Source organism: Opisthorchis viverrini (genome assembly GCF_000715545.1).
Source record: "Opisthorchis viverrini unplaced genomic scaffold opera_v5_137, whole genome shotgun sequence".
In the NCBI taxonomy this organism is placed as follows: domain Eukaryota; kingdom Metazoa; phylum Platyhelminthes; class Trematoda; order Opisthorchiida; family Opisthorchiidae; genus Opisthorchis; species Opisthorchis viverrini.
Window position 1 is genome coordinate 1338218 of NW_008751790.1, and position 26010 is coordinate 1364227.

General features: G+C 45.5%; 2 protein-coding genes across 2 annotated transcripts in view; one reads left to right on the forward strand and one right to left on the reverse strand.

The window, feature by feature from the left end:
• Nucleotides 1–12392, forward strand: part of T265_06474 (hypothetical protein) — a gene marked incomplete at both ends in the record, with an annotated part of 19416 nt that extends 7024 nt beyond the window's left edge. The window contains 3 exons of the mRNA XM_009171742.1: nt 1927–2151; nt 7624–7758; nt 12279–12392. Coding sequence (XP_009170006.1) covers nt 1927–2151; nt 7624–7758; nt 12279–12392 — 474 coding nt within the window. The remainder of the gene's footprint in view (nt 1–1926; nt 2152–7623; nt 7759–12278) is intronic.
• On the reverse strand, nt 8379–25753 carry T265_06475 (hypothetical protein; the record flags this gene model as incomplete). The annotated part of the gene is made up of 8 exons (XM_009171743.1): nt 8379–8452; nt 12822–12997; nt 17406–17584; nt 22130–23106; nt 25032–25171; nt 25218–25293; nt 25338–25533; nt 25577–25753. The coding sequence occupies 8 exons, from the start codon at nt 25751–25753 to the stop codon at nt 8379–8381; spliced, it is 1995 nt and encodes a 664-aa protein (XP_009170007.1).
• Between the last annotated feature and the right edge of the window lie 257 nt (nt 25754–26010).

Below are 26010 nucleotides of genomic sequence, written 5' to 3' on the forward strand. Positions count from 1 at the left end.
TATATATATATATATGTATATATATATATATATATATATATGATGAACAAAGGAAAATGTTACATCCCTACATAGGCGCTGAGTGTGAAGAAGTTGGGGAGTGCCTTTTCGAGGTTCACATTACCTCAGAAGATCGTAGCGTATGCAAGCAACTCGCCCCTACAACTTTCTGCGCCCACCCAACCTTTACACCCTCCAGCAATTCTAGTTCAGCCCAGCTTCGTATGCACCCAGTATTTGGCCGTTCTGGTTTTGAATACTAAGATCATTTTACTTTGCACAATGGGTCAAACTTGAACTAGTTTCGTGTGTGAATAGAGTGTACGAACATTGGCCATAACCTTATTCGAGTATTCCTGTGGCCTCTCCCGGTAAATGCAGCCAGCAAATCAGTAGAAACTTTTTTGTAGTCTATCGTTCAGTCAGCAGATAGATTTTTCGCGGATAGAGTGAGGCCCCGCCAGCCTGGGTGTTCCTATTGCTGATGATTTCTCACGCCAACTTCATTGGCGTAACCCACTCATTCTTCCGAGATGACCTGAGCTTGGTTTGATCTATTATTCAAATTGGTGCGCCATTATGTACGCTACCACGTTCAATTGGGTGCTGGGTTATGGTCAGTTTGAAGTTCACTTCCTCGTTGTAACTCGTCATTAATCTCCTCCGCCGGATGATATGCATAGGAGGCATTCGCATTTAGCCGTCATCGCACTTAGCTGTCATTCGGCAGCCTAACATCAATGTTCAGCACTGATGCTGGACTACCACACACTGTAGGTCTCGTGGTTGTACAGGGTTCGGATACTGACAGAGTGTCCAGACCTGGACAGGAGGACGATTAGTATCCTAGATTAAGGCATTTGGTCCGAAAACCTGACCTCAAGGCAGTGATGTTTGGCAAAAATGTCAGTGCATTACCGTTTTTAGAGAACAAGCCGCTATTCATGTTCCAACCTCCAACCTGGAGAGCCAGATGACCGTGTTGGCCAGACCTTTAACCATTGACCAACCTGGCATGACAGTGTCCGTGCGAGTATCGGACGGACAACCCCAGTATAGCTCAATTGGTCAGGGAGGCACACAAACCGTCAAACCATGTATAGGTCCAGTTTCTTCTTAACGGATTTAGCTAACGGTTCTTCCTATCCTATTGGTATTGTTATGTTAAGCAGAATCTAGGAAATGAATGTTAGAAACCTCAAAACCATCCGGTCGAGCCAAATCTAAGGCGCATTATTCTCTAAGATGGATCTCCTTGTATGAATGAAACTAACTGTGCACTAATAAATTAAGATTCACCCTTTTTCCTTTGTGAAACTCAATAAATCGATGCAGGATTTACCTCTGGAGCACCTTCCAAAAATTTTGAGACTCGAACTAAAATATGTTCGCACTGATGACTGGATCCCTCGAAACGGGTCAGAATGGTCCTTCTTGCTTTTTATCTTTCATATGCCTACTTTTGACTCTTCGCCACAAATGTCCTTTGCTGGAAACGATCCGTTCAGAAAGGCTTCTTGGATTCCCATTAAGTCTGAACAGTTGTAGGACCGTACAGCTCATCTGATAAAGGGGATTGGCAACACTTATATATTTTGTATACCAACATCATGTAGAACTCTCAAACACTTGGTAAGCAGTTGTGTGGTGTCGCGAACACGTTTATGGTCAGGGTAGTAGAGTAAGGGATACTAGTTGTTGTCTTTTGTCTCCTACTCAGTTAATGGTAGGCTAATATATTAGTCATTCTCTCTATCAGTGACAAATATGTACAGCTATCCGCAGTAGCATGGGTGAAGAGGTCTTTAGCTGTCTGTGGCTCTGAGTTCAAGAATGTTTTCGTGTCAGGCCAACCTTGCTTTCACATTTAAATGTCAGTCAGGCGAACACAAGATTCCTATCCCATTTTCGTGTACTTGACACCAGGACGGCCATATCCGACACTGGTTAACAGGTCCAGGGTTTGATACAGTCCGCCTCAGCTTCAACGGGACTCGCCGTCATTGCACCAGAATGCCTGGTTGTACTGATTACCCCGGATTGTGTGTCTATTCCGTGGCGTCAGCGATCAAGAGCGGTGGTCTGAATACACTCTGCTTGGACTCGTCTTCTTCAACATGGAAGCATGGATCCATAGACACTCAGTCATCTGTGAGTTAAATATTACTGTGTGCCTTCTCTACCCTGAACCTCCCCCTATGCTTTATCCCTGGTTCCGTTTGTCCGTCTGCCAAACAGACCATCAGATAAATGTCAGGTAAACAAACGAAGGACGAAGTCATCCGTTTTTGACAAATTCCAGGACTTTGTTCTCATACTTCCCTCAGTTTACACCATAGCTTCTCCGTACTTTACTGCTATCCCTGATTGTGTGGCATGAACATTTATGGCGAAATTCACTGCAGAGAGTTAAATCCTTCAGGCTCATTTGAGTATCTACAGGAGAGTGAAGTAAAAATCGAACTTGTACGTGCTTACATGCCTCGCGCGTAAACCCTTCAGTCTGCATACCGTTACATAAACGTCGGTGTGATCCACAGAAATCAAACGACCAGCTAAATTCGGGTCGCCACTGGAAGCCGAACGCTAACCACGAGCAGACTTGTGAGGTTGATCCATTTGATGAAAAAGTTTATTATTCATTCCCATCATAACAGGATCAGTGCCACCGAAGTAAGAAACCTATGTGAACCGTGTGCTATAAAAATTTCTAGAGTACCCCACTCGTATGGCATTAGACCAATGAGTTTCCTGAACCAAATTCTAGTGATTCATAGGGTTTTCGTCAGTTTTTGTTACTTCCAAACAGCGGGCATACAAGGATTAACAAAATTTTGATCATGTTAACCTTGTTTGGGGTTCTGCTCTGACGAGTACCGCTCAGCAGCAAAGCCAGCAGCAAGTGCTCATGCAATTTTAGAATCTAAAATCATTATGGTGCGGTACTATTTCCGGAAAACATAAGTATAATACGCACACAGGTGCTCACATTCTGAACGGTATCGAGCGCCACTGGTCCATTCAGTGTTGAAGTAACATCATAGTTGCACTGAGTCGGTCCAGGTAACTAAATTCACATAGCACCTATTCAATCCGCTTATAATGAGTGACAAATAACCGCTGAATCATTTTAAGGTATTTTACTGGATTCATGTACTGATGTTTCTCGGTCACCCACTCACAAAATGTTCGTTAATAACTTTGTGGGTTGTGTGGGATGTGCAGTTTAGAGAGATTAAGCGGGCCCGAATAGACTATAGACACCAGCCCGTCGTGAACAACAGGAACCCGGCGTGTGATATCAATCCTCCAACGCTTCAAGGCACCTGGCCCGGACAGTCTGCACCCCGCTTTCCTCAAAGAAATTGGTGAGGTCCTAGTGAACAGTCTGATAACCATACTGCAGAAGATTCCGAACGAAAACAATCAGTCGCATGGAGTGGCATCCTAGTGTTCAAAAATGGCACAAGAACGTCATGGGAAAATCATCGTAGCATCAGCCTGCACAGACTCGTGAGAATGAATCTGGCTGAGAATGCATTGACCATACCTTTATCTTGAGACAGATTCTTGAATAGCGCCATCCCTTCAGGCGTCCACGTTGATAGTTTTTCTTCATCTGAAAGCTGCGTTTGACTCCGTTGATTGTGAGAAAATTTGGTAGTGTTTGGTGATCAGAAGTGTCCCTCCCAAATTTATATCCCTTATGAGGGCACTGTATGCGAATTCCTGTGGGGGTGTACGAGTGTACGGCAAGCTTTCGCCTGAGTTCACCACCTCGAGTAGTGTAAGACAAGACTCCCCTCTCTCACCTTTCCTCTTCAACTTTGTTATTGATGTGATGCTTGAAATTTCACCGCGTACCTATGACACTTCAGGGGCCAAAAACTCTCGGGACGTACCCTCACAGACGCTGAGTATGCAGACGATATTGCTCTCCTTGGTTCAGACCTTTCCTTAATGAAAGCCATTTTAAATAACCTAAATAACTCTGCGGCACGGTTCGGCATGAGATTCGCACCTGCTGAGTGTAAAGTGCTGCTGCAAGACTGGATAGGATCAAACCCAAGCATCATGCTTACATATGAGCCAATCGATGTGGTAGATAAATTTGTTTACCCGGGCAGTTGTATAAGTTCTGGTGAACTGGCCAGAGATGAGCTCTCGAATCCGGAAGGCTGGAGCAGCTTTTGCCAACCTCCGACACCTATGGCGCTGACGTGACGTCCGTTTATCTGTCAAGGGCAGAGTTTACACTGCGGCAGGGCCAATCATACCGGCTTATGGACCAGAGACGTGGTCTCTACACGCACGCGCCATACGGAAAACATCAGTGTTTGATCATCGGTGTCTCCGGTCTGGTGGAGGACCGGGTTATGAATGTTGAGGTACGCCGGAGGGTCTTAGGAAGAAAGAACTCTTCCGCGATGGATGAATTACTCACGCTTTCTAGGCTACGCACTCCGCGTGTCAGAGATCCGTCTGCCTTGCAGAGCTCTTTTCGCCCAGCCTTCTGCTGAGTGCAGCCGACCGGGAAGTGAGCTGTGTATGACCTGGCAAAGAATTATGAAAACACTAACCAGTAAACTGAGTTAGGCTGATAACTGCCGCCTCCATTGTTGGGGACCCCCGGGACTCAACTCACCAGTGGTTGATGACACTTGGCGTAAATGGCCCAGTCGCACAGTCAGTGGCGCTCGTGCATCAGAGCTATCGCCTTCAATGCGTAGCTACCTAGTTTCCGAACTAACCTACCATGCCATCGCCTCCAAGGCTTGGCTGGATATCCCACACTCTCCAACTTTCTGGTAATCGAAACTTTAGCAGTTGGGACCATTGTGTCTGTGGTATACAGTAAATGGCTGGTAGAATGATTGATTGATTAAACTTTAAAGTCAGAAGGATATATTGACGGAGCGCTCGACGCCACTTTTCTTTTTTTGTCAACCAATCGAACCAAGATGATAGAATACTTTCCTGAGACCCGATTCAAGCGTATGTTGTTGAGACTAACAGTAAATTTGTCAGTTTTTCGCAGTGGACAGTGGTGTTCCTTGGTAACTTGTAATAGGTCACATAAGAGGGAACAGCTCTTAATTTACCAAATTTCACTGCGGAAAATATTTGAGTTTGAGTGATCGAACAATATCAGGGTAACTGACTGATCTTGGGGCATGGGCAGTGTTGCAAGATGAACGGGATATCGTCTATAAATAACTTGTCGATTGTAGCACAGAAAACTAATGTGTTTGATTCATGCACACGAGTGAATATCACAAATTACAGCGTGCGTTATTGGTTTGTTTATTGATCTTAGGCCTGTTACGAAGCCGCATGATAATGGCACCGTTAATCTCGCTTGCAGCTGGTGAAAAAACGACGGCAATTAGAGCAAGAAATTGCTCAAACATTTCTCACATAGGGAAGACAGTACGATAGGATTATTTGACGAGCCAGGGGATGCAACATAGGCGTTCAGCTATAGCACCCTTCTGGTGCCTAGCTGCCATGCCATCCGAAGGAAGCACGAGGACTGAGATACTGCCAGGTTGCCCAAGCCTAGACAGGGGAAGTCGAGTGGCGCAGGTCGTATTCGAACCACGGACCTTCCGGTCAGTAAATTTGCGCTCTAACCACCTGGGCCATCTCGATGCAACATAGACTTCGTGCATTACTTATGTGGGATTTGGACAATCTGACTATATTGGCATCCCGGGAAAATGAATGACTCGTATTTTCGGGTCATTCATTCCTCTCTACTCGGTATGAGTGCGTCTAGGTTCTGCAGTGTCGACTGTAGACTTTATGAAATTCCATACCACCCTGTCCGTAAAAGGTACGCAGCCTTCTTATCGGTACATGGCTAAACGCCAACCGGGAGCTAAAGCGTTGCACTGTTTGAGATAAGTGGAGCGCTGGTAATTTGTTGAACTATTGGTAGCTCGGGTGAGTTTATTGGTTGTTGATCAGGTGGCTGTTGATCTGTTCGCCGAGCTTGGAAGCTCGGCGAACAGATCAACAGCCACCTGATCAACAACCAATAAGTGGAGCGCACTTGACTCACATTCATTTGCGCTGGAATAACAAATCGACCAACGAATGTAGGATGCTATAAGGTAGGTGTGTACCACCTTTCTCGTATCACTATTTACTACATTTTATCCTTCAAATGATACCGCTTCGATCCCTAGGGATATCAAAATACCGCAATTTGTCATGTGGATGTAACTTTCCGGCAGTAAGGCCTCTTCGGTTGAAATATCAAATACCGAGTTCTTTTAATCCATTTCATTCGAACGGAAAGAGGACCCACTACGGAATTCAGTCACTTAGGTAACATTCTTCAGCAGCGTACAATTACGCAGGCAAAGAATGATGTGGGCTCGTACAAGCAGTACTCTTTGAAAGATATACGTTATAATAACGAAGTAAAACGCCAACCGCTAGTTATGTTCAGGATAAACCCAGCATTTGAGCCAGCGTCTTTTCGAAGCATGAATTTGGTTGCGATATCTAGGTCCACTAAATTTATCACCTGCCGTGTTAGTGATGGGGCTGACAAGTGCTTTTTTGCTGGCTCACGTTTTCCATCGAATTTCCCGGTATGACAACTGTTTGCGGATTCCTTGACGTAGAGACCGGTCAGTTCCGCCTGTACGCTGGTCGCTGCTGCTCCGGGTGGGCTCATATGTAACGTGTGAGGCAGAGTTCGCCTACGGATCGCGTCTTATGTCGTTGAACCGAATACCATCTGCAGTCGGTAACTGACATATCCATGCAGTTGGGTACGTGCGTGATATCCCTTGACTAGTCTTTCTGGCACTTCGTTAGTAAGGAGGTCTCTAAAGAGCAGTTTAAGAATAACATCACTTTCCGCGTTACAGCACGTCACGTGTACGTAGCTACAATTTTTCAGGTACCCATTAGGTACCAAGGTTTCGGTTATGAATTGTTCATCTCTTTTTGACAACCTTCAGCATATTTACGGCGTGCTTTGTGGTCTAGGACGTCTACCAAACCGCCCGTACACAATCGCCGCACTACTCGAACATTGTAGTTATTACCCATTTGGTGTTGTCCATTCGGGGTGGCTGTCCTTGTGAGCAAAATACCTGAAAACATCAGTAAATTGGTACAATCTGCTTCACTAGTCACTATTAATTCTGGGTGCGGTTAATTCGTCACTTTTGAGAAAAAGCAAATAGAAGTTGATTAGTTAGGCAGCAAGCGTAAAGAGTCCACATATTTGTCAAGGAAAACACCGGCCAAAGTCTGGTCCAACGGTTGCTCATAGTCAGCAGCGTTTACGCAGGGGAACGTGAGGCCCAGTTTGTTTATATGCCAACCAAGAGTTATTGGTAAACCGAATAATGAATAGAGAGGATTGAATTTAGATTGTGTGCTTTTGTGCTCATTGTAGTGGATTGCTTTAGCGTTCTTCCCGTGATAGGACCATGCAGGAACAAGTTTCACAGTTTTGTTAATGTGGAAACAGCTTGCACAAAACGCGTTATTTCCAATGACCATTGTGACATAGAAACGAATACTTCTAGTTGGGATATTTTAACCGATGGAAATCAAATTGAATATATGAATGCAACACTACCTTTGCCTGTTTTTCAGCCCCGCTGCTCTACTCCGTCGATGGTACTCATTGGTGCATACCGTGTTCGGATCGATGTGACTTCCTTGATACAGGCCTCCGCTGGACTTACTTTCGGTGGACCCAACAAACCGACAATTTATATCCCGCGATCAGTTAGCTGATTTCTGTTTGTCTTCCCTCTACCACAATTTGATCAGATTTAATATGACTGCATTTACTAACTCACTGGATTTCCAGCCGGTTTTCTGTCGATTAATACAGCTTCGTACGGAGCGAATGTGTCGTGTCTAAAAAGACTGGGAGAGGCTGTGACTGTTGATGGGCGAAGTCTTAGTTCTCTGCTCACCGCTCCTAATATTCACTTGCCACGTGTGTCATAGGACCACCAATGTTTGTATTCCCCAGCGCTAAGCCTTTTAGTATGTAGTCAGAGGAATTCGAAGTTCCAAATGTGGATTCCAGCCTGTAAATGAAGCGAACCTATGCTGAGCTTCTCTACATGAATCTGTGAGATTGGAATTCCGAATAAAAGTGACGAAATGGTTGCACGATGTTTATTGGCTTTTTAGCTGCGGGGTGAAATTCACGGCTAAAACTTGGAGATCTTGCCGCCAGCTCAAGCATCAACTTATCACGTAAGCCTTCTGTTTGCGAAGTCACTCGACGTGTTAGCCAACACTACCACTTGATGTACTGTGCAAGTAAAGGGCAGGCGACGCTGAAAGTGCAGGTTAACCACTGCTGCTTAGTTGCCCGTAATTTAATGAAAGCGCTAGGCCTCCAACTGAAAAGTTGTGGTCTGAATCAGCAGGAGATCAGTGAAATGCGCATCGCTGGCGATTCCGCCTGAAGATATCTACTAGAGAGTGCTTTGCTGTTCTTCACGCATACTGAAATCCACATCTGAATCTTAAACCTTATTTTAGTGTAGCGCGTACCCTCAAAGTGGTCATAAAATTGCAGCAGTTTCCATGCTCCGGTTCTACCTAGTGGAGGGCTACTTTTGAATCGGACTCTCCTGACTTTATTCTTGTCACTGTCTCGGTAAAGTTCGTATGTCCTTCCAAAACAAAACAAAAAATGAGAGGTTTGTCCCCAAGAGAGATCTGAAGTCCAGCTTTTCAAAATCCCTGGGCGAATGTCATTAATTACCAAATGTGGTTCTGTATGATGCGGGTGGCCTTATCTATCGAGCGCAAATTCTGCATATCAAAAGAATAGAAATGTGAGGGCACAGTTTAACACTTGTATTGGTAGCCTAGAAAGTTGGTTACTATACCTCCAACTTTTGATTCTCTCACCCGACAAGTCCTCGGGCGTTGTTCTTGTTAAACGTGTATTATGATGCAATATCATTTAATAGACAAAAGTTCACTGTGGAAAGCATATAGTCTGATAATATCCAGAAGCCCACTGAACGACCTACATCGCGAGGGCTTCACATAATAAGGGCGTATTACGACAGCGAACACCAAAGGTTCCAATGCACCACGGATGTACGAAATGATTAAGGGCATTCTTGCTAGACCCGCTCTGTTGAAGACAAGTGCTCTTGAGGTCCATTGTACAAAGATATGACTTGAACAGTACCGTGTACGATCGGAGCTAAATTATCTGATACATCGCTTCATTCCGATGTAACTACTCGACCATGAGGTGAAGCTAATGAAGACCTGATAGCGAATCCTCACTGCCAGGTCTCCTCTTGGTGTGCCACTCAAATTGCTTGGGTGCACGTGACCTCCTTCCCGGATTACCCACTATTGGTAAGTGTCCAGCGAAGCCAGATCTTTCCTAGAGCTTTTTATGACGATCACCGTGGCCATCAGGTAATTCTTATAGGGTGTTGCGTTTGGATCGTTCGCGGTCGACAGGGTTCTCGCACAGACGCAGTGGATTTGTGCGCAAGCGAATGCTAATCGGAATTTCGAGGGGCGGTCCCATCCAACATTAATAACGCAATTACGCGACATGTGGGCAGTTGTCCCATGGGCAGCCCGGAAAACGCAGATGGTACTTGTTCAGTGTTGACTCGAGGGGATGGATTGTATTTTCTCACGATATGGCCACCCATTCTCATGTACGTACCAGTTCAATGATTTATTGCCATAAAATAAATCACATTGTCGTCCTTGCACCCCAAGTCTAATAAACTTTGGTGCCCATAAAATCCTTCCCCGAAGTGACAGATAAAACAAGGCTTTACTCAATATCCCAACTGGTCGGTTATGTCAACAGCTGTCAAGCAACCCCTCATTGGGGGTTTACCTACATAATGCCTATTGCATGGGGCTAATCGGGACACCAGAACGAACGTGTTCTGAGATCCTGTGTAATACAAACTCATGGGGCTAATCGGGACACCAGAACGAACGCGTTCTGAGATCCTGCGTAATACAAGGTGGCCTAGCTGACGTCCTTGTAGAAACCGACAGCTACATTATCGTGTGACTTGCACAGTTTCCATGATAATCCACCTGAGCGCACCTTTGGGCAACTGGTGTTTCACACAGATGCGTCTAACGCTCGAGGACTACGCATGCGTGGGAAAGCATTCTGTGATGGGCCAGTCGTGCCGATCTGATTTATCACTTAGCCTCAGATACTCCAGCGATTGAGGGGTTACTAGCCGATTTAAATCAGAACGTGCACTCGAAGGACAGTTGCTTCACTAGGGATGCTGTCTGAGAATGGTAGCCATAATCCACATTAACAGGGACACCACAGGAGAGCACTGGTGCTCCATTGTCTTACGGTCATCACAGTTTATTTGAATACAGCGTCATAATAAATAGAAAAATGGAACACTTGAATTGACCTACGGCTGGCCTACCACAAGCATACGATGTCTGCACCTCCAGCATTCTGCCAGAATCTAGGGTGCCATTGTGGACGATACCAACGCCGGTAAGTCGCCATATGCTCTATCCAGGAGGGATGACGACACCCAAACGTAACATCTTTGATTTCCTTCTACCATGTTGAATTCTGTCCACCTCTACGTTTGCGCCACTCCACATTGGGCTAGGGGAACAGCGCTCGTCTACGAATGCTTAACACATGCCCCAGCGACAACTTGCAGTGTTAGATGCATTCTCTGAGTGAAGTACTTAGGTGAATCAACCTACGATTTAATCTCTCATCACCTAATTCGAATTCGCTGGTTCCAACCGATTCCTGCTAAACTTCTGAGGCATCGATGGTCAAAGATGTGAGGTCTCAAGCCATCCACCCGAAGGTGGCCAGTTATCGTAGCCGTACAGCACCCCAACCCACAATGTAGTCTGATTACGCGTTCTCTGAGGTCAAGTGATGTCTTTTTGATGATACAAGTGGCGCAGGTTGACAAAAGCATTCTCGATATTTGATATTCATGCATTGAATTCGTCCGTAACACCACCGTCAGAGTTATTGCAGTTCCAAAGATATGTAGTGTTCCACAAGCTCCAATGTCATCCCTTGAATTCTCAGGATTCCCAATGACTAACCTACGGCAAGGATTCGTACTTTGTTCGCACAAGGCACATGTTGAATAACTGGATGACCCTGCTCAGCTTTCTACGTGACACTTGGCTTCCGGTTTTTTTTCGAAAACAAGGACGATATTGTCCGCGTTTCCCAGGTCCACAACAACCCGCTGAGAGGGATTTGAACGGCGAGGTTTCGGAGACATTTCATAGGTCACACGATCACTACATCAATGATATAACTCCGCAAAATTGAAGAAAGCGTATACCACAGTCGGCAACACTGCTTGTGGGTAAGCTTTTGGAGAGCCCCACGTTGACCCTAACGCGCCCACAAGTTACAGTATTGTAATTACCCTGTTGCACAAGTGTTGAGAACTAACTGATCAACAGAATAGAACGCACCGATGGCGTCAACGAATACCGAGATTGCAGGGTGTCTATAGGCATGCCATTGCTGAGACACTTGACGAGGTGAGGATGTAACCCATAAGCATCTTCCTGGCCAAAATCCTGCCTACCGTTCTCGGATCGCGTCTTCATGCGATCTCGTAAAAGAGGCCAGGGGTTTCAAGGCAATTTATATGTGATGGCCACAATCACCACAAGCTGAAACAATTCACGAATATTCACAGCTTCTCGCCTCTCCAAGTTTGTGGACCTACCAATCTTCTCGATTCGAGCATATGCCATTCTTCGTCTGAAGTCTAGCATTTCGTCGAGTGATTTTGTACTCTATACCAGAATGAATGCGTGTCCGAATTTGGAGTAATTAAGTGTTGTTTGAGCTCGTGCCTAGATCTATTTGGCTGCGCCGTTCCACAAGCGGAGTGCCCAGCGTCTTGCACGGACTTTCCAGTAAGTCATCAGAAAGCCTTGTCCGAATGGGGCTTTAGTAGATAGTTTTGTTTCGTTAGGTTGCAGGAGCTTCCAGAGGACCGGGCTAGGTGCGCGCATCTTGTTTGCACCCGAAAATTGCAACGAAAACAAGGTCAAAGGACAAGCGCGTGCTCTGAGTCCACATAGTTGATCCAGAACGAGCGAATTCGGGAAATGGCCCAAGCAACCCATCGGTGATAGCGATGTGGTCTACTCACGTTTGAGCTTGGCCTACACGCACCATGTGACCATGCGGCTCTGGTTGTTCGGGAAGTGGGAAACAGCTGTCTTTTATGGTCTCTAGGCTGATGCTTTCAACACTTTAGCTATCGATGGTAGAACTGACCTACCTCTACTGTGAAAATGCACGTTGTGACATGGACAGTCGGTTGACCGAAGGTCAAGAACAGCGGGAAAGTGGTCAGTCTGCACGTGAGTAGAACGGGCGCAATGGTCCACATCTATCTGGTAAGTCAGTAACCGAATACCCAGAACTTCGCGCTGATCTGGTTGTCACTGGCCGACTTAACTATAAACTATCCCACAACGTTCTTTATCAACGGTAAAGATCACTTGTCTAGATTGCTCATAAGCAAAGTCAGAAGTCAAAAAGTGCTATGGCCTCATCAATAGTTTTGAAAAAAATCATCAACGGCCAAACCAGCTTTGATGGACCAGCGACGGGAAAGGTAGGCTTGCAAATCACTCCCTCTGAAGACCGTTACTTCGAGAGAAGGGAGCTATTACAATCACCAAAAGTAAATGTCCGATCATTATTGCTTGGTGTGAAACAGCCTTATTGATATAACTCCACCAGCCACCTTGAGGCAAAAGCCCTGTTTGTGGAATTGTTTTAATGATCGATTTACAGGGAGTTGTAACACATGTGAAAACTTCAAAAAAGTACAAAGCAAAAGAAATAATGATCATTTGACGGCAGGTGTCGGACCCGCTGTCTGTTGCTTGCTGAGCTTGATACCACGCTGCCGAACACACATAAGCAGATTCTGAGCAGTCACCGGATACATGATACTTTCGATAATCGCTGGATATGAAAGGAACGGTAAGGAAGGCAGATACGAGGTTAATGAAAAGAAACATCCATGAGTACATCAAACGGTGACACTATATGGATACAGGTGCAAACCATCGAATCCATACAACTGAAGGAAATATCCAATCTGTTGTGGCTATAACTACCTGGGATAAAGCACACAACGTAATGACTACGATATTCCCTTCTACGCGTGCCGGTTATCCGAAAGTACGATTCAATTCCCCCTTTTAGTCATTTTAGCAGTCGATTTCCTCTATTTTCTGCGATTTCTATAATAGGGCTTGACTGTTCCCCGGGGGTCGCTATATGCGGTCGATTTCTCTAGATTCAGTTTAATGTACTAGGCATGAATCAATGTACACCAATGTACCAAAGCTGGTAAAAAATGACAGAATGAGGGCAGCGGAACGGAACAGTGTTCCTCAGGAGTAGGAGGGATGGAGAGACGTCGCGAGAGTCGGTGGCTGCATTGCAGGAACGCTACTACGCAAAATAGCATCTATTTCATTGAGCAACAAATACAGCGTCCTACAACGGAAAACTGATAAGTACAATGTGTTAAATTTGGTGAAATCAGAGTTCCTAGGTGAGTAAACATGCTTTGCTGACTGACCTTGGACTGTTTCCAATCGACAGACGGTTGATGGGAAAGGATTCCGCAACCATGTCTTAGTAGTCACTAGGTCAACCAGTGTAACCTACGGAATCCCACAGACCTTCCAGTTCACAAAATCATAAGTGCCCGAGGATTATTAAGTCGGTGTTTCCAGCTGGGGACTTTTCCAAAAAGGGACGGATTTAGTGCAACCTCTAATTGTTTTAGAATCAAATATTTATAAGAAATATAACCGTATTCATATGTCCAAAGCCATATCCAGCACCCCAGCTAACAAATGACAGATAAATTCAATAGGTCACGTTCCGTGGCAGTCAACAGCCTGATTGTCAAGTGCATTCATATGTTTTGCTGCAATCGATTCGATAAGAGAATTAACATACCCACACCAGATTTGTGGTAGTTGGGTTCAGTTTTGTCTGTCCGAATTCGAAGCACTCTCCAGCCAACCCCGGGAACCAGCGAGCATTCGACAATCTTACCATCGAGGTGCTTATCCTTCGGACCGACGTGGGCGAGTTTTGCCGAAGGGACGTTCAAGCCACCGAGGTAAAGTTGACCTACATAACCAGGAATCTCACTGGCGGCGGAGGAGGAACAATCAATGAGTAAAGGATGTTAGAATTGTACTGAGGGTGACACAACAAAAGAGGCGATGACAAAAGGCAAACTTCAAGACAGATACATACATTTTAGTGAATAGATAGGTGATTTTACTGAGATACCAAATATTAATGACTTTGAACAAAGTCTAACTTGAGGAAACCCAACCCATATTGATTGCCGCGTGATGCCAACAGCTCGGTGGCCTTGCTGCATACAGCAGAGCGGGTAAGCGAAAACATGCTACTGCTGATGCCTATAATCTCACAAGTTCAGGTATTCCATCTTCTACCCCAAACCTCTCTTTCCAAGTCCCAGCACTAGGGCCAACCGATTTATTCGCCAAGCGTCGCACACAGCTGCAGCTTCTGTGCGTCCAAATTCACTAGCAACTCGAAGTATGTTTCCAAACCCTAAAATCCGGCCTATTTAGCCGTCTTTAATGTCATCACACAAAAGCAAGCAGGTCAACAAGTGGCTCTTGCTCGTACACTGCATTGATGTACTGTCAGAAACCAGGATACAGAACACAAACATTGTAATCGAACCGACTCCCCCTTGGCTGTCTGCCAAGTCCCGGCTGCGCATCTGTGGTGGCGCAGTGGCCGCTGTAGCTGGATTTGCAGGAGTGGCTATCGTATTGACCCATCCAATGGAAGCGTAACTACTTGAAAGAATACCAGTTGAGAGTCACCCCTGTACGGTTCGTTTAGAAACGTCTGTGAAGAAACTTCGAGAAGCTCATTTCCACCGCACCATGTTTATTGTGTTTGCCTCGCCCCCACAGACCGTAGCTCTGTACCTGTCAAAAAGTTTCTATTACGCTCTAGATGCTCCTTTACAACGAACTAAAAGCTTAGCAGGTGACATGAATGCTCAGGTTGGTAGACTAAGCGCTGTTGAGGTACAACTGGGTGGTCGTCGTGGGCTAGATTCTAAACACAAAGACAACGGAGGATGCCTGCTTCGGATGTATGCCGATTTCAGACTGTTCTCATGAAGGACCAGTTTCCCGAAGAGCGAAAATCGCTTGACGTGGTGCTTGACAAACCATCATTGACTCTAAACAGACCTCACTGCATCAGTTACCGATGGCTGTTCCTCATTCTGGAATACTATCGTGGATACCCGACTATGCTGCTAGTGAAGCTAGTGAACCCAGAAGTCAAACGAAACTTTCAGAACCAAATCCTCGAACGCCTGCCGGACGGTTGGATGTCGGATATTAATGACCACTGGGAACAGATACCTACAGTGCCACTTGAAGCCGGAACTTCCGTGTGCAGTACAACCCACCCAGCCTCATCCAAACCTTGGATCTCCGATAAAACAATGGCTTTACTGGAGGCCGGGCGACAGATTTCTCCTGGCCCTAACCACAACTCAACCCGACAGACATATCATCCGACGACAGGTGGAACTGAGTATCCGTGCAGGCCGCGAAACCTGGTGGACCCGATGGCCCAAGAAATGGAAGAGGCGAAAATGCTGAAAACGGCCACAGGCTGATCCACTTGATTCGTTAGACTGTTCCGTGGAAGCCTCTTGCCAGCGAAACTACCAGGGTCCAGAATGGCTCTCTAATATCCAGCAAAGGACTTTGGTTCCGCTGGGGACAACACTTCGGACAACAAATCATTTGGTCATCTGCGATCTTCAATTCGTAATGCCTATCTTCCGTAGCAAAGTGAATTGTGAACATGAAACCCCTTTCAGCCTCAAAAGGAACTGAGTGGATACTCAAGCGTCATCAAGCTGCTGGTCCTGACGACCTTCCATCTACTCTGTACACGGATGGCGCTTAATTCCTCAGTCAGTGTCTGTCTAGCCTACTTGTATCTATCTAGGAGTGAGACACCATCCCAGACAACTGGGTTGAATCGACAACAGTGCCCATTTTAAAAAAGGATACTCACAGTGAATGTAGTAAACACAGGGGTGTTAGTTTGAGCCCTGTTATAGCAGTGCTTCTGGTGTCACTGATTCGTCGGCGTCTTACGGATGCACTCGAATCCTTGACCCGTGAGCACCAAGCTGGATTTCAACCGGGCAGGGACTGCGCCGACCACATCTTCACACTGTCAGGTGTTAGAGCAACACCACATGTACAGACAATCTACAGTGATGGTGTGTTCGATTCTGTCTACCGATCAGTGCCGTTAACCACGCTTGCTCAACAGGGCATGTCCCAGAATTTTGTTAACATAATCCAGTCATCATATTCATATGCTTCTGGGAGTATGAGAACGTATCACGAACTCTTCAACAGCTTCCCTACGAGAAGGGGGGACGTCAAGGATGCCCACCCTCTCTGTTCCTGTTTAGGCGCTACCTTAATTATTTCTCAGTTACTCCCTTTTGACAAAAATATTCCTCTGAATTTTCGAAATTATACTCAGACTATAGTGGTCAAAAAATTTACGTCAGCACTAAATTTCGCATCTTCAAACCTGTCTCTGAGGGAATTTCACGGTATTTCTTCAGAGATAAGATGCTAAACATATAATTTAACAGAGCACAAAATTTTGCACTAAAAAGTATACCTATGTAAGGTTGAAACGCAAAATGATAATCACTTTTATATCCCGGTAAAATTGACTCGGAATGTTGTACAGACACATACGACCATCGAAACTGCTTGGATTTCGTATCATATACGCTTCTACCAACCGCGGAGGATAGCATGAACTTTCATGCAAACCAAGATCACAGAGTGCGAAATCCGAAAAACGGGTCAAAATGACTGGATTGCGGTTGAAATTTGCATAGGACAATACTGATGGGGATTTTGAGGCAAAATGGTTTCAACCATAATCACTCTCGACCAGAAGATATAACCAATTGATTCTATGATTAGTAATAACAATAACCTTGGAAACGCTAGGATTGCTTTATGCTGATATCTGTCATTGGCTGATTCGAAATCATTCAATTCCCTCTACCGGGAATGAATTTGAGTCGCATTGCATCAGGGTACCAGCTTTAAATGTTTCCGATCAGATATCCGGCGACAGTTGCGCGTCAGGTTCCCCTCCATAAAACACTCAGTTATTTCGAGCTCGTTTCTTTTCCCCATTCAAAGTAGAATCTTTATGTTCCACATTTGCAATCCCAACTCAGTAAATACTGATAGACTCTGTTTCACGCACACTGTGCTCAGAAAAAATGAATTCGTACCCAAGTTTGCTCTCATGCACGATTTTGCACCGAAAATCGATGGTATTCAGGTGAGGCGGTTTCCACTTCAACGTCTGTGGACAGGTCCCCAGGATGTAGAATTCGTCAGGACCACAGGGTTGGAAAATCAACCCGTCTGTTATATGGTCAAGGTGCTGAGCGAATTCGGGCTTTAGGAGCTGTGTGAATGGAAAAAAAACAGACGCCCCGGTTGTAAAACAGAGATTTCAAATGGATTCAATGCACTTCAAACAAATAAAAATATATTATTTTACCCAATTATCCAGAGGCTGGGGGCGAGATAGCCCGAGTGGTTAGGGCGCCAATTTACTGACCGGAAGGTCCGTGGTTCGAATCCGACCTCCGCCACTCGACTGTCCCTGTCTAGGCTTGGGCAACCTGGCATTATCCCAACCTCGTTCAACCTTCGGGTGGCATGGCAGGCACCGGAAGGGTGCTACAGCTGAACGCTCTCTTTTTTCTCTTTCTATCTAGAGGCTGAGAAGGTCAGGTTCAAAGTCCCCGATACTGCATCATTTTTTAGCTTAATTGATAGCTCCTAATGTCACTTTGGACATCCAGGCACTCGCTGTAATGAGTCCTCGACTGCACATAATGGCAGTTCTTACGAGTCATACAGAGAAAGTTATCGAGCATAAAGACTAGTTTTTCCTACCTACGTATGCATGTGCACACTGTGGGTTTTAGGTGAATGTACATCAACTGGTGCCTACACAATACAAACACTTGTGCACACACTGAAGGCTCGTATTGTCGGATGACTATTGGCGATAGAACCGTCAGAAAAAAGCGCAAAGGCGCAAAGGATGTGAATAATGTGAGTGGTAAAAAATCGTCCGTTGTCCTTTACATATATCTTCGTTCTGCTCATCGTTACAATCGACAACAAAACTTGGTAAATACTGACGCTCAGCTACTACACAATCATGAGAAAGAATGATCCAGTAAAGAACGGAAAGGAGGAGTGATGACTTGATACGAACAGCTTAATGTCCCTACAGAAAACGATCAAGGACAGCGCACAAAAAAGGAAGGAGAAAAAGATACCTGGGCATCATACAGATTACGCCATCAGTGAGAGTGCTCCAACATGAGTCCAGAATACAGCGACACAGACATTAGCTGGGAAGTCTAGATGTGACCCATTACGTCCTGTACAGTTTCCAAATACGTAGGACAGTCACGTGGATCCCAAACACGGAGCAACAAAGATATCCCAGCACTCAGTCACCTGCGTTCCACGTTGCCAAGGCATAGCCTTTCCCCCTGAAAGTTCGTCGCTAACGGTAGTTGGGATTAGAAAACAGTGATCTCTTCGGTAGACGGTGAGTGGGTATGCAAAGTACATAACCAAGACACCTTAACCTGATAAGGCTTATTTATTAACGTAGTGATTCTGATTCCTAGCCAAGTATTCGCTCGAACACCGATTCACTGTGAACACGCTGCAGCCAGCTAACGCCTGTTGAACTGCGAAGGAATTGGGGATCAAGCGTTTGAATCCATATACTATCATCGAACCTGAAGGGCCAAGTTTCACACCCACCACTTCTTGTACGCATGCCCCTGAAGCTTCGATGAAATTAGTCTCAGGAAGTGAACTTTGCCAATGCAGCTAGCGCCGCGCTAATGTGTACATTCGCATCCGTCACCGTCTATTTACCTGCCCAGATAAATAAAACCCAAAACAAACATAGCTTCTTCTCTAAGGGAATTCAGAGAAATACATGGAGACAGAAAACCTGAAACAACAATTTGCACGCTGAAGGAGCAGCACGCATATCGAAACAAGGGGGAACTTCTGAAATTCCGTTCAAAGTGGACTGCGCGAAATGAATATGCTCAAACAAAAAGACAACGTCATCTGCACAGCTCCAGTCCATCAGTCTTTCTCTAGATGTAATTTCGATACCAATATACTCGATCCCCTGAAGTGGACATTCCACGATGACATCGACAGCAAAACTGAACACAAATGTAGAGTGAAGGCAGCTTTGCTGGACTTCATTAGTTGAAGGAAAATTTTCTAGCAGTTCACGACCAACTATTGGACGACCGGAAGGTCGCGAGTATGCGAACAAACTTTAGAGTCAACAATACATAGAACTGGGGCGAGATGGCCCAAGTGGTTAGAGGGCAATTTTACTGACCGGAAGGTCCGTGGTTCGAATCCGACCTCCGCCACTCGACTGCCCCTGTCTAGGCTTGGGCAACCTGGCAGTATCCCAGCCCTCGTGCTTCCTTCGGATGGCATGGCAGCTAGGCACCAGAAGGGTGCTACAGCTGAACGCTTTTTCACATAGAGCTGACTCACCTACAGTGAATACCTCTATAGTTAGAATACGGGCTCCGTGTACCTTTTCTGAATACATGTATGACGACTGATTGGTTCTAGGTGTCTGGAACGCGTTCTTTTTACTAAATTGGCTCAAACAACCTAAACAGAGACGAATACAGGAATCCACCGTCTTCAAATATGGCTGGTGAAAGGCCACTTGGCCCAGCAAACCCAAATACGTTTCAAGGTAGAGGCATATTGGAACTTAACAAACTGAGGAAGGATATAAACTCACAGAACATGGCATGAGTTAAACGAGTCGCATGCAGGCAAAAACACCCACGTCAAACTGAACTGTCCAGTGATCTAGCCACTGGCGTTTATTGTACATTATATTTTCAATCTTATCTCTAATTGACTCGCTAAGAGACAGTACCGTTTTGCGGATTAACTGGAGAAGCTTCTGTGCATGCACTCGCTTGCTCCATTTCTTCCGCTTCCTGGTTACACCAAGCTTCCCTATCCACAAACAGGGTTTGTCTGATTGGAGTCTAACATACGGTTTGGTCGAAATATGCTGGTTACAGAAAGGATACGACTCCTCATATCAAGTGACAATGACCTCTCCAAGATCCAGTGGTTGGTGTGTGCGTGAGCCAAAACACAATACGCGGAATTTCTAGTGTCGTGTATTACGGCCATAGTTCATTCCTGGTTACTAGTAATGTCTCCTGAAAGGGTAGCTTTCAAAAGTACCACAAAGTACGTTCTGGTGTTTCCTTAACTCGCGGTTAAGATATCTTACCCTTCGTCAAATGGGATTTTGTTTCTTGTAGTTACTCTGGAAGATCAGTGGAACCATAGTCAGACAAAAGTATTACCTGAATCAAAATATGTAGGGGGCTACTGCAACGCACCAGTACCATACCTAGATAGTTTCTCCAGAGAAGCTAATAATATCGGGAAATAGGCTGTGTCCAACGTCCATCGCAGACGTAATTTTACACAACTTACTGCAGAAGGGCTTAGTTAGGGACAATAAACCATCGATTTGTTGCCACAAATGATATTTAATCCTCCCGTCTGCAACCAAGCAAGTGAGGACTTTTAACAAACGCCACGCTCATATTCAGCTTCTAGCGGGGTGGAGTTCACATGGGATATTCCAGGATGGTATGCTAAAATCGAACGCCGTTGGGACAAAACTCCTGTTAGGACAAACAAGTTTACAAGACCACAGAGCGTGATTCACAGGCTCATGAAGATATCGTTATACAAATTGTTTGACGCCCAGACTGAAGTATTTTCCGTCAAAATAGGCATAACTCGACTTCAGCGCGTTAGTAAAATGGCATCAATGTGGCGAAACACGGTCTTCTTTGGCAGTGTACGAATTTGAGCGTGCCTGGGTTTGGACTCCGGACATTTAGCATGTGAGTTCAGCGTGTTACTATCGATTCACGAGCGTAGTTGGATGCACTAGTGTCGAGGTTTAACGACAGTGAATATTGAGCATACCCTGTGATGTAGATTAAATAGAATGGCCGCGTTAGGATACGAGAATTGTTCTAACCAGAATAATGTGGAAACAGAGTTTACAAATCCCGTAACTACGCAATTCAATGCAAGAGGATTCTCTTGGCATACAAAGAAACAGAAGTGTTTGTCTCCGCAATGGCCGCATTTGCGGGCACGACGGTTCGCATTTGGTGAGAACTCCCTTAAGAGAAATATTCTACGGAGGGGGGACAATCTTCTCTGGTCCCTTTCGAGAGAATAACCTACATGAGAGGACGCTCGACCAGTCAGCATGTGCACATAATACTTCCTTTGAAGTGTTTTGGTCACTCAAGTTCGTTCAGCTGTAGCACCCTTTCGGTGCCTAGCTGCCATGCCAGCCGAAGGTTGCTCGAGGGCTGAGATACTGCCAGGTTGCTCAAGCCTAAACAGGGGAGTGGCAGAGGTCGTGTTCAAACCACGGACCTTCCGGTCAGTAAATTCGCGCTCTAAACACTTGGGCCATCTCTCCCCCGGTCACTCAAGTTGTGCAAGCATGGTTAATATGGTCAAATAGACATAACATCAGCTGCAGAGCCCACGATGAGGTTCAATCAACAGTCAGTCGGAGTACAAAGATACCGGCAGGAAGGCCCATAGTGTTAAAGTAACCCTTGATTCTCGATCGTAACTGTACAGTCTAAACGACAGATAACTTAAGTGTAGTCTTTTCTGAAAACCGATCTGCATAAGGGAATGCTACAATGCCTACTTGATTAAGGCCTGTTGGGTCAACACACCCCTACCTTTTTTACTATGATGAACTTCATTTCATTAAGTCACGGTACATCGATCTAAGTTGATGAGTATGAGAACGTAAACCGAACGAACAGAAAACATGCGGGACACCGAATACGGTAAAACAAACCTCTTCCGTTTGATTTAGCGGGCGGAACGGCTTTCGCCTGATGGAGAAAGACTGTGCACTGAAGTCAACTAGGCCCATATGTCCAGCAGTATTTCTGGGCCAGATAATTTGCTTATCAATGGCAGCGTAGCGCTCAAAGAAGGGGGTACGACCGATTGGTTGACCGTTCACAGTAACTGCATCGTAGATAAGAAAACGTGGCGTACCGTTGGCCGCATTTTCGTGCATATACGCTTCCGATTTCGATGGATCATGACACATAACCATCTCACCATCCAGCAAAGTATTGAACAAGTGTCCGTCGGGACAAGTAAGAAATGCCGAGGTGGACTGTACCTGGCCTCCAGACTGCTGCATGTTTTTGACCCAAGAAACTGTTGGAAAGTGGAGAACATCGGGTTTGTAGACGAAATTTGCTCGGTCGATAAGGTATACTTTATTTGGTCCACTAATTAAGAGGAAGTAGCGACAGCCATCAGCCTTGTAGGAAACACAATAGTCATAGTTGACGAGTGACTCCATATTGCGGACGGATATGGAGACGGGCTGACTGCCTCGAAAGCGCAAAGGGTGTTTCGATCGTTTGTTAGTTTCCTCGAGACGGTCGGAGTTCGGAGGGACAGAACTTTCCGATTCGCTGTTGGAGGACTGGCCGTCAGCGAAAACCAATTGCCCGTCGGAATAAATAAAGGCGCCAATCTTGCACAATCTGTCAGCCAACTCTCTAGCTTCGTGTGCCTCGACAGAATCCTGGTCGAGAGTAGCCACGCGGAGAACACCTTCCATGAATTTCGGTGTACCCTTTGGAGGCGGTCGAACAACACGGCTTCGGGCATTATCCACGCCATGGAGGCTGTCCAGTGTTACATCATGTCGGGCTACTTTAGCAGTGCCGCTCTGCGTCCCCTCATCGTCGACGTCCCAACCGTTAGGAATGCTCCTTTTCTGTGAACTGGATGAATCTAGTAAACCGTCTTCTGTAGGTTGGAAATTGCAATCAAATTACTTAGGACGAGTTCGATGTACCCCAAAAAATATATATTGACAATTAGTCACCTCGCGATTAGTAAAACGAGACAATCGTATAGTTACATATTTCGTCTTCCCATCCTTAGTTCTAAATGTATGTGATACACCTTCTGTCACCTCTGTGAAAATAGTAAAACCGAGCGACAGAGATCACCACAAAGAAAAGCTTTTGGCCATTTTTTCCACCGCTGAAATACTAACGAGGGTGAATTTTCACGAGGCCACAACTAAGGATGCAAGAAGACTTCCAAACAGTAATCGCTGCACGGAGTAGTGGCTAAATGGCCGAATGGGTAAAAGGAATTTCTGTTAAAGTCATATATGGGACTTTTCGTGCGACGATCGAGCACCTGTGTGCTCATGATTACTGCTCAACGATAGGCAGTGAATTCAATGAACTCAACTGGTGGTACTCAATTTTTCCACATGGGAACAGGCTAACTGAGTAGGAGGAGCAAACGATATCAGGAGTGATGGATGGACGCGCTGACGGTGCTGACTGCCTCGTATATGATGTTAAAGCTACTCAAATGGGGTAGAATGGGAACAACGGTAAAATAAAGATGGGAGACAGAAATGAGAAATATAGTGTCTTATGGTATATATTAGGAACCCAATCCTAACCTTTGGGAAAGTTGTACTCATCCTATAAAATATGAACAAAACGATAAAACGTTGAGTTGTATCCGTTATACTGTTGAGCCGAGTAACCACGAATGATAATGAAGTCAGTACAAGAATCTCAAAGGCTCGAATCACGTTTGCTAATTTGCGTCACCTGTGGCGGAAAAAGGCACCTCACTGGGTCTTAAAGGTCGTGTGTGCCAGCCTACAGTAAGGGCAGTGTTGTTGTATGGGTGCGAGACACAGCCTCTGCGGGTAGAGGATGTGAGGCGTCTTCAGGTTTTCGACCACCAATGCCTCAGAAGCGTGGCTGGTTGTGGATGGCATCAGCGTATCAGTAACGAGGCGATTAGAAAACGGGTATTTGGTTGTGCTGCAGGCACCTCAAACCGGGAAAACATCCAGCATCATCGACTACGATGGTACGCATGCCGAAACACCGTCTACCGAGACCAGTGTTGTTCTCCGTGCCTCCTTCAGGATGGCGCAAACCGCGAGGTGGATAGCACATGAATTGGCAGAAAGGCGTCAGAGAGATCACGAAGAGTTCGGGTGTTGTTGGTGTTGTCCGACTTCCAGGAAGGGGTCCCCGTGACCCCGTCTGTGCTTGGCTGGAGACGTTGCAAGAAATGGCGGCTAATCGGTGTCAGTGGCGTTCGTCCTGTCAGTTTCTAGATTGTCTAATTGGGCGGTTGGAGGTGTAGGCACCTCAGAATGCTTGACACAGGTCCCCTATCTTCCTCCCTCATCCACTCTTTTTCTCTTCTTTTCACTCTGGGCTTTAAATATAATTGGACGAAATTCATGGTTGTCCGGCAGTGAAACATCAGTACTAAATCTGTGCGTGGCTGTTCAAAGTGAGCAGGTTTCAGTGGTACGCATATGAAGGCGGTTACATGAAAGTTGGGAAACTAGCTCGTGTGGGTTACCACAATGGACGAAATTGGCCGACTCCACAGAGATGACTAAATGAAGCGAAGTTCGTAAACAATAATGTAGTGTCTAGCTAAACGTCAGGCCACTCAACGAAAGTGGGAGTGTCTGTATTAGGCAAAAGAAATCGGAGTACTTATTTCGCATCTAGCCCTACTCCGTGGTGTGTTAGTATGCACACCAAAAACTGATGTCGGAAATCTTTTCAGTTTCCAGACGTGCAATCTTAACAAGATGACCGGTAGAAAAAATTATTCCCATGAGTGCTTCGTGAACTCAACAATGACAGGGACAAACCAAGTACCGGCAAACTCACCTACACACCAATCAGGCAAAGGTGGGGCAGGTGGACAATCTTCCGGGGAGCCATATCTTTCAAACAGTTCCTGCAAATAGTCCGGTTTGTAAATCCCAGGGGGGCGAGCGTCGGCAAAAATTTGTACAGCGATCTCTACACTGAAACGGGAAAATACCATTCAGTAATGATAAACCACTGACTCACCCGTAATTCAGCTCCTCAACTAAATAAGCGACAATCAAAAAACCAGTTCGATTGAATCCGTGCGTGCAGTGGACTCCTGGGCACAAGGTAAGAGACATGTTGCGTTATACACAGACCTACCAACTTTCTGCTCTCCTGGATTGTTATCGAGAAACTGGTTGACAACTTTGATGAACAAGTCCACTTGCTCTGGCGTGGGTCTTTCTTCATTGCCCTTACATTCTATTTTGAGATACTTACAGTTACTATCGGTGATTTCACGACGGTTATAGAAACGCTTAGATTTTGTGAGGTCCACAACTAGACCCAATTTATACTGTGAGCAATCAGAGTTGCATGTTTATCAGTTCGCGACCTACCGGTTCCGCTGTCTGAAAGACGTGATCCACATGAAACAACTGCTCTGGTTGGATAAAGTTGTCAAACTTGGAGTCCAACGGTGTTTTAAACGGAATGAATATATCCAGAATCATGTCACCCATTCGAGGGCAATTGAGCCACCGGGGTGGAAGCATGGGTATACCCTTTGGGTTCATTCTTCAGCTGAAACCAATCACAAGCGTAGAAAATACTGTTGAATTTGATATGACACCTACATCAATTTCAACAGAACTAGCGTATTACTGTTAAAGCCCGAAACGTAATCGAGGAGAATAACGTTAGGTTTCACATGAATCTCAGGATCGGCACAGTGTGGAATTACTAAGTGCAGTACTATTAGAGACAACCGATGACGAAATTGAAAAAAATGGAAGGGGTGGGCATACAAGGTAGAGCGCTGAAGGTAATGGGG